Source organism: Panthera onca, chromosome D3, assembly GCF_046562875.1.
Source record: "Panthera onca isolate mPanOnc1 chromosome D3, mPanOnc1 haplotype 2, whole genome shotgun sequence".
Classification (NCBI taxonomy): Eukaryota; Metazoa; Chordata; class Mammalia; order Carnivora; family Felidae; genus Panthera; species Panthera onca.
Window position 1 is genome coordinate 17,083,177 of NC_138350.1, and position 14,290 is coordinate 17,097,466.

The 14,290-nt window shown below is 44.1% G+C and overlaps 1 protein-coding gene across 1 annotated transcript in view; it reads left to right on the plus strand.

The window, feature by feature from the left end:
* Window positions 1–12,528: 12,528 nt before the first annotated feature.
* The window catches only part of MYO1H (myosin IH), a 46,190-nt gene continuing 44,428 nt past the window's right edge, over window positions 12,529–14,290 (plus strand). The window contains exon 1 of the mRNA XM_060612516.3: window positions 12,529–12,687. Within this exon, the coding sequence (XP_060468499.3) occupies window positions 12,562–12,687 (126 nt within the window). The 5' untranslated portion in view covers window positions 12,529–12,561. The remainder of the gene's footprint in view (window positions 12,688–14,290) is intronic.

A 14,290-nucleotide genomic window follows, 5' to 3' on the forward strand; every position in this document is an offset into this window, starting at 1 on the left:
TTTTACGATTGTATAATGCCGTTTACTGAATAATGCATTTTCTCACCACAAATTTAATGCTACCTTAATCACTTTTAATAGAAGTTTGGGACAAGCTCTCCCTTCTCTGTTCAGTGAAACTGAATTGGTTGTGTGTTCGTGTGCAATCATACACTGTTGGATTAATGTAGCTTTGTGTTTTAATATCTGTGTAGGCTCATATCTTCCCATTGATCTTTTTGTTTATTTCAGAAATTTCCTTGATAGTTTCACTTTTTCAAGATGAACTTTAGACTCAAATTTAGTGCCCAAAAAATCGTGGCAGTAGTTTTTAAGTAATCTCTATGCCCAACGTAGGACTTGAACTCATGACCCCAAGAACAAGAGTGTCGGCTCTATGGATTGAGACAGCCAGGTGTCCCCCAGCAGTAACTTAAATGGGATTTATTTAGGGGTGCCTGAGTGGCTCAGTCGGTTAAGCATCTGACTTTGGGTCAGGTCATGATCTTGGGGTTCGTGGGTTTGAGCCCCATGGGCTCTGTGCTGACAGCTCGGAGCCTGGAGCCTCCTTCAGATTTCTGTGTCTTCCTCTCTCTCTGCCCCTCTCCCACTCATGGTCACTTGCTCACTCTCTCTCTCTGAAATAAATATTAAAATATTTTTTAAAATAAATAAATGGGATTTATTTACTTTATAGATGAACTTAGTGGAACTGATATCTTTGTGATGTTGAATCTTCCTAAACAAAGACATAGTGTGTTTTTCTATTTGTTTAGCTTTTCCTTTGTGGTCCTTAGGAGGGTGTTAAAATTATTTTTATATAAACTTGACACGTTTTTTGGTAAGATTGTTTTTATATTTCAACTCTGGTGATATTTTAAGTAGAGTTCCTTCTTCAGTTACAACTTTCAACTAATAATTAGCTGGTTACGCTAAAGCTATTTCTTTCTTTTTAAAAATGTTTTGTAATGTTTTATTTTTGAGAGAAGAGAGAGAGAGGGAAGAGAGGGAGGGCCAGAGAGAGAGGGAGACACAGAATCCGAAGCAGGCTCCAGGCTCTGAGCCGTCAGCACAGAGCCCGACGCGGGGCTCAAACTCACGAACCGTGAGATCATGACCTGAGCCGAAGTCGGACGCTCAACCGACTGAGCCACCCAGACGCCCCGAAAGCTATTTATTTCTGATGATTAACTTTGTATTGGGCCTGCGTTTCTATATCATGTATAATTTTTGGTTGATTTGCTTGGATTTTCCATAGAAGCACTCAGACAATCTGCAAATACTTTTATCTCTTTTTCTCTAGTATTTCTGTTCCTTATTTACTTCTCTTGTCTAATTGCACTGGCTGGTACCTCCAGAACAATGTTAAATAGGATGATAAAGGACATCCATGTCTACTTACTTATTTATTTGAGAGAGAAAGAGAGTGCATGAGTCGGGGAGAGTGGCAGAGGGAGAGAGAGAATCTTAAACAGGCTCCATGCTGCGTGTGGGGCCCGATGCAGGGCTCGTATCCCACGACCCTGGGATCATGACCTGAACTTAAATCAAGAGTCAAGACACCCAACCAGCTGAGCCACCCAGGTGCCCCTTGTTCCTTATTTTGATAAGTGTGCTTCCATACTTACTATTAGGTATGTTTCTGCATTTACTATCAAGTATGATGCTAGCTTCTTTTTTTTTTTTTTTAATGTTAAGTATCTATATTTTTCTTCCAAGTTTTTATTTAAGTTCCATGTATTGTTTGTGATAAATGTAATTACCAAGAATGAAAGTTGAATTTTATCAGGTGCCTTTTCAGAATCTTTAGATAGGTGTAATTTCTCGTTCCTTTTTTAAATTAATTAATATTATATTTTTTATTTTTTATTTATTTGATTATTTTTAAATGTGTATTTATTTTTGAGAGAGAGAGAGAGAGACACAGAGTGTGAGCCAGGGAGGGGCAGAGAGAGAGGGAGACAGAATCTGAAGCAGGCTCCAGGCTCTGAGCTGTCCGCACAGAGCCCGATGTGGGGCTTGAACCCACGAACCGTGAGATCATGACCTGAGCTGAAGTCAGACGCTTAACGGACTGAATCACTCAGGTGCCCCAATTAATTTATTTTTTAAATTTGCATCTAAGTTAGTTGGCATATAGTGCAATAATGGTTTCAAAAGGAGTAGGATCCAGGGATTCATCCCCTACATAGAACACCCAGTGCTCATCCCAACAAATGTCCTCCTTAGTGCCCGTCACCCATTTAGACCATCCTCCCACCTACCTCCCCTCCAGCAACCCTCAGTTTGTTCTCTGTATTTAAGAGTCTCCTGTGTTTTGTCCCCCTTCCTGTTTTTATGAGTGAAGTCATATGACATTTGTCTTTCTCTAATTTCGCTCCGTATAATATCCTCTAGTTCCATCCACGTTGTTGCAAATGGCAAGATTTCATTCCTTTTGATTACCTGTAACGTTTCAGTCTTGATCGACTGATAGGGTCAATCTATTATGTATCTTTTTATCTTCTCTATAATCTTTTATGAATCTTTTACCTTCTTTATTCGTAGATTTTCTAATATTGAATTCTTATAATTGATTTTATTACTAAATTAATATTGACTTTCGGGAATACATCCCACTGGGCCATGTTTCACCGTTCCTTTATTATTTGATTAGATTTTGTTTGCTAGTCATTGAGGAATTTAGTATTGATGTACCTAAGTGAGGTTGGTCTAGTTTCTTTTATATTTTCATTAGAAATAGAGAAGGTATATACAACATAGGTATAAGTTAAAGAATATTAAACACCTCTATGCTGCCACCCAGGGTAAGCTATGAAGCACAATCCTTGGTTTTCCTGATAGTTTTACCATCGGTGCATGTATCCTCAAACCATACAGTGCTCAATTTTGCTTGTTTGGGACATTTGTTAAAATAGAATCAAACCGTCGGGGCGCCTGGGTGGCTCAGTCGGTTAAGCGTCTGACTTCGGCTCAGGTCACGATCTCGCGGTATGTGAGTTCGAGCCCCGCGTCGGGCTCTGTGCTGATGGCTCAGCGCCTGGAGCCTGTTTCAGATTCTGTGTCTCCCCCTCTCTGACCCTCTCCCGTTCATGCTCTGTCTCTCTCTGTCTCAAAAATAAATAAACGTTAAAAAAAATTAATAAAAAAAAAAATAGAATCAAACCGTATATATATTCTTATATGACTTGCTTTCTCTGAACAAGGCGTGTTTTGAGATTAAACCATGTTGGCGAACATAATGGTGATTCGTTCACTTTCCCAGCTGTGCACAGCAGAGTGGTTGCATTGCACATCTTTGTTGAATCTTCCTACCCAGGATTTGGCACGTATTTCTGTTTCTCTAAGTGTTCTTCTGCATCCTTCTGGAGTGTGCTAAAAACAGCATGGATTCTGGAGTTGGACTCTTTAGGTTTGAATCTTGGTTGGCCTATACTAGTTATCTGGCAAGTTATGGAATCTCTCTGTGTCTCACGCAGCGTCTCCACCTATAAAATGAGAGCCGACGTGCCTGTTACCTCCGAAGGTCGTTGAGAGCTTTCAAGTGAATTTGTATATGAAAATACAAATCCAATGCCTGGTGCAAAATGTAACTCTGTGTAACTGGTCGTGGTCTGGCCACCCCGCTATGTAATAGCAGTAGTAATGTATTCTATTTTTTTTAATGCTTCTTTATTTATTTTAAAGGTGAGAGTGCACATACATGAGCAGGAGAGAGGCAGAGAGAGAGAGAGAGGGAGAGAGAATCCCAAGCAGGTTCCATGCTGTCAGCACGGAGCCTAAGGTGGGGCTCCAACTCACAAACTGTGAGATCACAGTGACCTGAGCTGAAATCAAGAGTTGGATGCTTAACCCATTGAGCTACCATGGCGCCTCTTTTCTATCTATTTTTTTTAAAGTAAGTGCTACACCCAACGTGGGGATTGAATTCACAACCCCAAGATCAAGAGTCCATGCCCTCCCGACTGAGCTGGCCAGGCACCCTTGCAGTAAGTGTTTTCTGTTCAACTGAGGATGGTCTAGATGCTGACGGGCACCCAACCAGGGACGAGGGTTCCAACGTTTCCACTTCCTCGCCAACCCTTGTTATTACCGGACGGATTGTTGCCATCCTGGTGGGCATGAAGTACCATCTCATTGCAGTTTTGACTTGCACTTTCCTCTCTGACCTTTTATTTAAAGTATTTTTTTATCGGGCGCCTGGCTGGCTCAGTCGTTAAGCATCTGACTTTGGCTCAGGTCATGATCTCCTGGTTCATGAGCACGAGCCCCACTTAGAGTAACCAGGAGCCCCACTTCTGGTCTCTCTTCTCTCTCTCTCTCTCCCCCTCTGCCCCTCCTGGGACTCTCTCTCTCTCTCTCTCTCTGCCCTCCCTGACTCGCGCTCTTTCTCTCTCTCTCAAAATAAACTTAAAAAAAAAAAAAAGTGTTTCTCGTTCTTTGTTATCCTTCAAATGGGAAGTTAGGTCTAGGCCTGTGCTGCCTGTTGAGGTTAATTGAAATTAAAATTTCAGTCCCTCAGTCTCACTCATCGTATTTCAAACGCTGACGGGCCGTGTGTGGCTATCAGCTGCCGTAAGAGACAATGAAGTTCTAGAACATTATCTCAGAAGGTCTGAGGAGGTTCAGAATGTTCTACTGGAATGTTGACCTGGATGCTTGGCCGGACTCGGCTTTGCATGACATAAATCCCTTGAGATTTGCTTTATGGCCCGGGCTGTGGTCAACTTACTGTAAGTACCCTATGTGCTTTTGAAACAAAATGCATATTCTTCAATGGTGGGATGCAATGTTCTACTTGTGTTAGTTAATTCTGTTTAGCTTTTCTGTGTCCTACTGATTTTTTTGCCATTGTTTTCTGTCAGTTTCTGAGAAGGGTTAGTTGAGATCTTTCTCTGTGCGACCATTTGAATAAACTGTAGTAGGTACTTACGCACAGTGGGGTACTTGGCAACTTTAAAAAAAGGAATGAGGAATGTCGTTATTAACAGCTCTGGAGCGATCACCAGGAGACATGTCCCAGTGAAAGACAAGTTGGAAAAACAGAATATAGAATTTGCAAATACATGCCTAAGAAAGGAGGGAAACAACCGACAGGTGTTTGCTAATATTTAAGAAACAATTTTAGCATTGTAATAACTTTTAAATGTTTTCCATGTTTGTTTTATTTTTGAGAGAGAGAGCACACAAGGGAGAGGCAGAGAGACAGGGAGACACAGAATCCGAAGCAGGCTCCAGGCTCTGAGCTGTCAGCACAGAGCCCGATGCGGGGCTCGAACCCACGAACTGTGAGATCATGACCTGAGCCGAAGTCGGACGCTAAGCCGGCTGAGCCACCCACGCACCCCAAATGTTTATTTATTTTTGAGAGAGAGAGAGAGAGAGAGACAGTGTGGTAGGGGGAAAGAGAGAAGGAGGGAGACACAGAATCCGAAGCAGGCTCCGAGCTGTCAGCACAGAGCCCGACGTGGGGCTCAAACCCACGAGCTGTGAGATCACGACCTGAGCCGAAGTCGGACGCTTAACTGACTGAGTCACCCAGGCATCCCTAATAGTTTTTAAATGGTCATTTACAGAAATAGAAAGGAATAGGGCTCGAGAGACAGGGGTAGGAGCTAGTTCCGTCAATATGCCTTATTTTGTTCTTTGGAACCATTAAAATGTTTACAGAATTATAGAGTAAAATAACATTGAAAAATTAATCTCCAAGTAAGGAATAAAATAAAGGAGATAAACCTAAGGTTGTATTTAATTGCTGGTAGAGCCACATAGAGATCAACTATTTTTTTTTTTTTTTTTGAGATCAACTATTTCAAGGGGACTTAAAAACGCAGTGATGTGCCTATACAACCCCAGCAAAGTACACTCCCAAGACAAATAACTGAAAAACTTTCAGACCTTTTCCACTAATCACATTGGGGATAGTGTTGGCGCTCTTACTTTGGAACTATCATGTGTGTATTATGGAAAAAAACCCATGAATAATTGTGTCACTGAACGAGGGTTTTGGATAGAAGAAAGGGGAAATAATATAAGAAAGGTAAGATTCTGTACAAACCCCTTAGTTATGTATTTGAATGGAAATAATAAACTCCTCATGCATTTTGAGAAACACTTCCTTGCTTCCTTTCGGATGGGAAACAAGATCTGATGTCCACTGTCACCACTCATATTCAACATAATACTGTTCTAGCCAGAGCAGTTGGGCAAGAAAAAGAAATAAAAGGCATCAGAGTTGGAAAGGCAGAAGTAAAATTGGCTCTATTTGCAGGTGGCATGATTTTACCTATAGAAAATCCTGGGGGCTCCTGGGTGGCTCAGTCAGTTAAGCATCTGACTTCGGCTCAGGTCATGATCTCACGGCCTGTGAATTTGAGCCCCGCTTCGAGCTCTGTGCGGACAGCTCAGAGCCTGGAGCCTGTTTCGGATTCTGTGTCTCCCTCTCTCTCTGCCCCTCCCCTGCACGCACTGTGTCCCCACCCCCCCAAACATAAATAAACATCAAGAAAAAAATTTCCCTCTTGGGGTGCCTGGGTGGCTCAGTCGGTTAAGCATCTGATGACTTTGGCTTAGATCATGATCTCATGGTTTGAGTTCGAGCCCCACATTGGGCTCTCTGCTGTCAGTGTGGAGCCCGCCTCAGATCTTTCATCTCCCTCTCTCTTTCTCTCTGCCTTTCTCTCCCTCCCCGCCCCCTCTCACTCTCAAAAAGAAATAAACATTAAAAAAAAAATTCCCTCTTCTCATCTTCCAAACCTTAGAGTTGTAGCCAGGACAGTTGGCTGAGTTTAACGTGCAAGAGCTGTGACTCACTTTCCAAGTGTCGTTCTCCCTGCGGAAAAAGCCCTTTTCTGCAGGTATATGAGTCAGGATAAGCAGCCTTCAGCTACAGCAACAAACAGCCCCCAATTCTCTGAACTTGGGCGCAGCAGGAGTTTATTTCTTGCTTACGCAAAGCCTACCGTGCGTCCGGATGATTCATTAGAGCATCTCTCTCCACGTGATGACTCCGGGATCCAGGCTGTATCGATTTTGTGGCTCGTCCATTCCACAAGAAATTCCCAGTCACTGCAGCCTTGAAGGAGTCCGGATAACCCAGTGGAGGAGCTGGCACAGAGGTCACTTCTAGCCACAGTCTGTTGGTCCAAAATAGTCATGTGACTTAACTGCAGGGGGAAAGGTCGGGACATGCATGGAATGTGTGTCAGGCATTTTGGTCTCTGTCACAGCATTTAGCCATCTTGATATACGCTGTGCCTCCCTCCTCCCTTCTTTCCCCCCCTCCTCCCACTCACCCAGACACACACTGGGTCAGGTGCTAGGTTATATAGAAGGTGGTATGGTCAGGCCATCACTGACGATATGACGCTTCCAAAATAATGGTCCTGGTGGGAGCATCTCCTGAGTCTCCCGCCTGCGGACAAGTGAATTATCTGAACCACCCAAGACGAAGGGTGACTAGCTTTCTTTCGACTGGTGCCCCACCAGCCTATGCATGTGCAACAGACTTCACATAAAATTCCAAATTTCTGACTTTTCTTGAATGATCGGAAGGTCTGGCAACACGAGGCAAACATTCACACCTGGAGTCAGCGGAGACAAGCGGGGGTGGCCCAGTTTCGACGGCCATTCGTTCCCTAATCTGAGTGAGTCCCTATCATCCACCAGCTTGACTCAACCCTAGCACCTGCCCGGGTCCCTGCAGGCAGCACAGTTTGTGATCCCTAACCTGTGGGTTTGCACAACGGCATCCTCTACAAAAGTTTTATCGCCCCAAAGATGTTCAGTCTTAGGTCTCCTAAAAACCTCTCTCTTGAATTTCTTCCCTCTTATTTGGTCCTTTCCGGATTTGATATTCTCTTCCTGATAAAATCTTTCGATCCTTTTCTTTTGGGCCAAAGCACAACTACTTGAATTGCTTTATTCCCCCATCCCCTCCGCCCCGATTTTCATCCCTTTGACTGTTCCCGTCAATCTTACCAGGACACTCTCATTTCCTCTTGCCCTTTAAAGATATTTGGAAATGAGCTAGGTAAAAGGAACCCAGCCGTGGGAATTGAAATATTGCAGCAAACAAAACTCCAGTCTGAAGTGGCCCTTGGGGAGTTAAAATCACTGCCCCATTCCTTAATCTTCGAGGTTTATGCAAAATCGGCTCGGGCTGCGAGTCACTGAAAGCCCGAGGTACTGACTGCAGGGCTCACTCTTGTAGGCACACATCGATCGAAGGGGGATAAGAGAGCTTTGTAATTTCTGCACCCTCCAGTGTGGGGATCTGACGGCAGCGCTATTTGTGGGCGCGGCTCCAGACATTTCAGACTCCAGCCCACTCCCAATTCAACAGGGGCTCGCTGACCACTAACCGGCGCACTTTTCACTTTGTTTTCTCGTTTCTGATAATTACTAATACAGTAATACTCACAGGGCTCGAAGGACGTGCTCCCAGAGCTGACATTGTGTCTGGCACCATGCCAAGTCCTTTCCATGGTCTGTTCAAACCAACAACCTTGCCAAGTAGGTACAGTTATGTTTCCATTTTACAGACCTGAAACAGAGACCGGTCCTTGCAGAGCGAAAGAGACTTTCCCCGGAAGTGACAGAGACTGGATTTAAACCCCGGGGAAGGCTTGTGTTCCAGGGTCCTTTACTGCCTCTCTTAAACACACAGACACACACACTTTTTTTTAAAAAGTGTTTACTTTGAGAGGGAGAGAGGAGAGAGAGCAGGGGAGCGGCAGAGAAAGGGAGAGAGACAGAATCTCAAGCACTCCAAGCTGTCAGCGCAGAGCCCGATGCGGGGCTCGAACCCACGAACTGTGAGATCACGACCTGAGCTGAAATCAAGAGTAGATGCTTACTCGACTGAGCCACCCAGGCGTCCCACAAATGCTTTAAAATGGGGATATTTGGAATCACCAGGATATTCTTTCACGATTCTTTTACAATCTAAATGCGTTGTTTTCATCCTTGGAGAGCAGTGTTTTAGCTCCGTTTGACTAGGGTAGAGAGACACCTGGTGGCCATTCTGGTTTTTAAAACTTTCTATTCTGCAAAATTTCGAATGTGTACAAACAGATTAGTATAATAAACCCGCCTTATTCCCATCACCCAGCTTCAACAATTACTACCATTCTGCTTTTCTGTTTCCATGTAGGCCTCCACCCACTCTCCATCCCCTGCACACTTAACTTTTTTTGTGGTTCTTTTTTAAAAAAAAAATTTTTTTTAAACATTTATTTGTTTTTGAGAGACAGAGAGAGACAGAGCATGAGCAGGGGAAGGGCAGAGAGAGAGGGAGACACAGAATCCGAAGCAGGCTCCGAGCTGTCAGCACAGAGCCTGATGCGGGGCTCGAACTCACAAACCACGAGTTCATGACCTGAGCCGAAGTCGGACGCCCAACGGTCTGAGCCACCCAGGCCCCCCTGTGGTTCTTTTTTAGAATAAAATTTACATATGTGGAAATCGACCAAATCTTAACAAGGTATCTTGGCAAACAGACACAGCCATGTAACACACAGCCCTATCAAGGCAGAGAATGTTTCCATCACTCCAAAAATGCCCTTTGCCAGACCACCCCCCTAACCAGGCAACAATTGTTCTGATTTTTCACTGCAGATTAGTTTTGCTTCTAGAATTTCAGATAAATGGAATCATAGGGCATGCACTCTTTTGTGTCTGAGTTCTTTCACTCAGCACAATGTCGGTGAGAGTCCTCTGTGTCTTGTGTACCAGTTCTCTCTTTTTTATCGCTGTACCCTTTCTATTGTATAGATTCCACGTCCGCTCTCCGGTTGATGGAAATTTGGATTGTTTCCAGTTTGGGGCCATTATGAATAAAGTTGCTGTAAACCTTTATGTTGGAGTCTTTTTGTGGCTGTGTGTTTACACTTCTCCTATGTAAATACTTGGGAGGGGACTGCTGGATCAAAGGGCGGAGGCTAACTTTATTAGAAACTGCCAGACCTTTTTCCCAAAGTGATTCTAATCACTTCACGTTCCTGCCAGCGATGCGGGAGCGGTCCATCTGTTCTGCGTCTCGCTCATAGTTGGTGCTGTCAGTCTTTTTCATTCGAGCTGCTCTGGGGCCGTCTCGATGCAGTTCTGACTTGCATTTCCCTGATGACTAATGACGTTGAGCACTTTCCTATGCGCTCATTGACCATTCGTTTTGTCTGCCTTTGTGAAATGTCCGTTCAAGTCTTCTGCGCAATTTTTACGGGGTTTGATTTCTGTTACTGAGTCATAAGAATCTTTTATCCTGGATGCAAATCCTTCGCAGGTATACATTTTGTGAACACTTTCGGCCAGTCTGTGGCTTGCCTATTCGTTTTCTTAATGGTGTCTTCTGGGAGAAGTTTTTGATGAAGTCGAATGCCTTATTTTTTATAGTTCTTTCTTCCTTTGTCATAAGGAAATATTACCTTCCTCTGGTTGCAGAGATATTCTCTTCTGTTTTCTCCCGTTAGCTTTATAGATTATGCATTGACAGTTAGGTCTCAGATTCATCTCAAGCTTTTATATATATAAATAAAATGTTATAATATGTCCAACATGTTTTTATAAATTTATATCTTTATATATTATGAGATAGGAATTGTTTATATATAAAGTTCATATATAATAAAAGTTTTCTTTATATAGTTCCATATGTAAGTTTATATAACATATAGATGAATTAAAAAGGTTTGTTTTTAATTAATTTTGAGAGAGAGAATGCAGGCAGGGGAGACAGGCAGAGGGGGAGAGAGAGAATCTCAAGTAGACTGCACTGTCAGCACAGAGCCCTACACAGGGCTTCATCCCATGAAACTGGGATCCCGACCTGAGCCAAAATCAAGCATTGGGCGCTCAACCGACTGAGCCACCCAGGTGTCCTGATACATAAAAAAAGTTTTATATAGAGTTTTGTATATATGTTTATATATTATATAGATATGTGTCTTATATATAGTTTTATATATAAATGTATACTGTATAATATATAGATATATAGAAGTTTTACATATAGTTTTATACATACAAGTTTATATAATATATAGATATGTGGAAGTTTTACATATAGTTTTACACATATAAAAGTTCAAGTAATAGAAATGTATTAAAATATGAACATATATTTTATATGTATTACACTACATTATTTTATAATATATATGTATCATGAAGTAGGGTTGAAATAGATTTACCCCATTATGATACCTAGCTATTCCTGTGCTATTAGTTGAAAAGATTTTCCTTTTTTGCACTGACTTGTTTTGGTACCTTTGTTAAAAATCAGTTGACACAGTGGGCTTGATTACTCCCGGCGAAGATGCGTGAGTCCTGTAGCTTTGTTTTCCTTTGTCGAGACAGTTTCAGCTATTCCAGATCCTCTGTGTATCCAAAGGTGTCCGTTGTCAATTTCCTGTCCCATGCCCAGATTCATCCTTCAGTACCTGCCCTGTGATAACGGACCTCCTTGAGCGCAGCTCCTTGAATCCTGGTCACCAGAGGGCGCTGGAGGGACGCTGCACTAGCCAGAGGTTTCTCTTCCTGGCTCCCTTTGCTAGGTTTTGCTGCTTCTTTTCAGCGGCAGTCGCCTGCGCAGTGGTACATGGTGACCCATGCACTAACCGTGTGCCCAGAGCACGGTCCCTCAGCCCCCCAGTAGCCTGGGCCTGGTGATCACCTTGTGGCGATCCTCCCAACGCAGAGCTCACACGCTCCAGGCCACCTCCTATGGCGGTGCCCCCCACCTCTCTCTCTCTGTACCCTCCAGTCTCCAGCCTCAGCTTGCCCCAGACCTGGAGAGCTGTTTCCCACAGCCCTCCTGACTCAGGCAGTGCTGCACCAGGCCCGCTGCCCAGCGCCGATCGGACTCCCTTTGCCCACCTGTGTCCCTCATGGACACTGTCTAGTGACAGTGGACCAGCTCTGCCCCCTGGTATCCCGCTGAGATTCTCCACCTTCCAGTGAGCTGCGACGACTCCTTTTCCAGGGAGGTCTGAAGCCCAGCCTTGGAGAGAGGACCCTTCCGGGGTGTCCTTCCTTGAGTGTTCCTCTGTAACAAGAAATTCCCATTGCAACCAAATTCCTCACTCATCTCAGAATTACACAGCAAGCTGAGGTAACTGACGCTTAGCAAGGGATGGTCAAGAAAGACTCTGGGGCCGGGCTTTCTAGGTTCATATCCTGGCTGTGCCTTTTGGCAGAACTTGGACGTGCTTTATAGTGTCTCTGTCCTCAGTTTCCTCATCTGTTAAATAGGCATGGCAATAGCATTTACTTCCTAGCCTCAGCACTAGGGCCAAAGAAAATAGAGGCCAAGTATTTAGTGTAGTACCTAGCAGTCACTGCTCGGTTGCCGTCAGCTGCTGCCGTTACCGTTACTGCTTTTATTACCATCCCCTTGTATCCCTAACCAGATCATAAACCCTTAACAAAGAGAGCTTAATGTGATCTCAGTGCTCCACTGTCCCCAGGGCATCTCGCTGTTTCTGTCTTAGACGAGCAATAGGGGCTGCAGAATAAGCGAGCTGCTGACGAATGTTCTGTTTGCCGCAGAAAGAAGAAGTGAGGAGGAAGCACATTCGTCTGCACATGGAAAGCACGCTGACCGCCCGGGACAAGGTCGGGGTGCAGGATTTTGTGCTGTTGGATGCCTACACCAGCGAATCTGCTTTTCTGGACAATCTTCGAAAGCGTTTCAGCGAGAACCTCATCTATGTAATGTCACCTGTTCCTCAGCTGTTTCCCTAGACTGGTGGTTCCCCTCCTGCCTGTCTTCACAGCCTTGAGGATAGTGAACACTATCTCTCTATTAGATCAGCCTTTAAAGAGAGGTGTGAAGGGACCGCTGCCAGATGCACCCTAATCCTGGCTTCCAGTGACAAAGACCCAGCTTAAACGGGCGTAAGCCATAAGACAGAATCTATTGACCCATGTCACTGTAGGGTCCAGAAATAGATCTAGGGTCTAGGGTGATGAGTCTTGAAGAGCCTCGAGGGCTCTTTCCCACCTCTCTGCTCGATTTTGCAAAGGTCTCTTTCTGGGGCGGACTCTATGCAAGGGGGCAAGGGGGCTGGGTAGCTGACAGCCGGACCAGGCTGATGTTGGTAGACAAGAGAGCAATTCCTCCCGGAGACACAGACATTGGTTGGCTCTGATTGGCCCATCTCGGGTCATTGCTTACCTCTGAACCAATCCCCACAGCTGAAGTGAGGAATATTATGATTGGCCAGGCTAGTTACCCAGGCCCAGCCCAGGAGGTGAGGATTTAGGCCAGTGTGCACCTTACCGTTTGATGCGGGCTGCCAGCCGGAGAAGGTTCCTCAAAGGAATCTGCCGGAAGAAGGGGATCGAGATGCCAGACTGGCAAATATAAGAGATGTCCACCACATCCCATGAATCTCCAAGGGTCAAGGTTGCCACACATGGCCAGACCTGTTCTTAGGTTTGTCTGGTTGCTTCTAGTGGTGGTCAGTTTTTATTAAGTTGCCCATTTCTCACCGCACCTTGATTTGATTGGTCAAATTTCAGGTAGATTGTTGTAGGGTAAACTCCACAGCGTCTCTGTGTGTTTTTAAACTTAATTAACTTTATTGAGATTTTATTAGCTGTTGCTAAGAGTAAATTAGACCATGAAAAGCGATCTAATGATATTTGCCTTGTAGCTGTTTTGTTTTTAATGGTGCCATGACTTAATCCGTATGTCGAAACCAAGGTTACTGGGAGAAATAAGCAATGGGAATTCTTAGAGTATATATTTTTGATTGAAGTAGATTTTATGTATAAGCCAAGGAGAAAGAGTGCGGTATGGAGAAGTAGAAGTGGGATGATAGGATCATCATGAATAAATCATTTCCGGCTTGAACAGATTTCAGAAACTACGTTCTACCCTGGCAGATTTCTACTGGTGGAAGCCGTGCACAATTTTAGACAAAATATGGTACTCTCATCTGTTCTAGTTCTCTGTTCGACTTTGTTCTAGAGATTAGAAACATCCGTTAGAATGATTTTAGCCTAGGCATAAACTTGAGAACCTCCAATATCGAGGCTCTGGAATGAAACCCAGTAACAAACCCGGAATTTGAAAACTCCAGTTGTATTTCCAGAGGAGCCCAGGCATGCCTTTGTTTTCTACGTAAGAGGGTGAGAGCTTTGGTCGTTCCTGAGTGTATTCCAAGAAGCGTTTACGTTAGTGGTTCTGTTACAATCACGAGTATGTGAGGAACTTGACCAGTAATAGAATGCAACATTGCAACCCAGGGAAATACGTGCCAGCAGGTGGGCATGTTGGCCCAGCTGGAGACAGCTGGGATGCCTATCT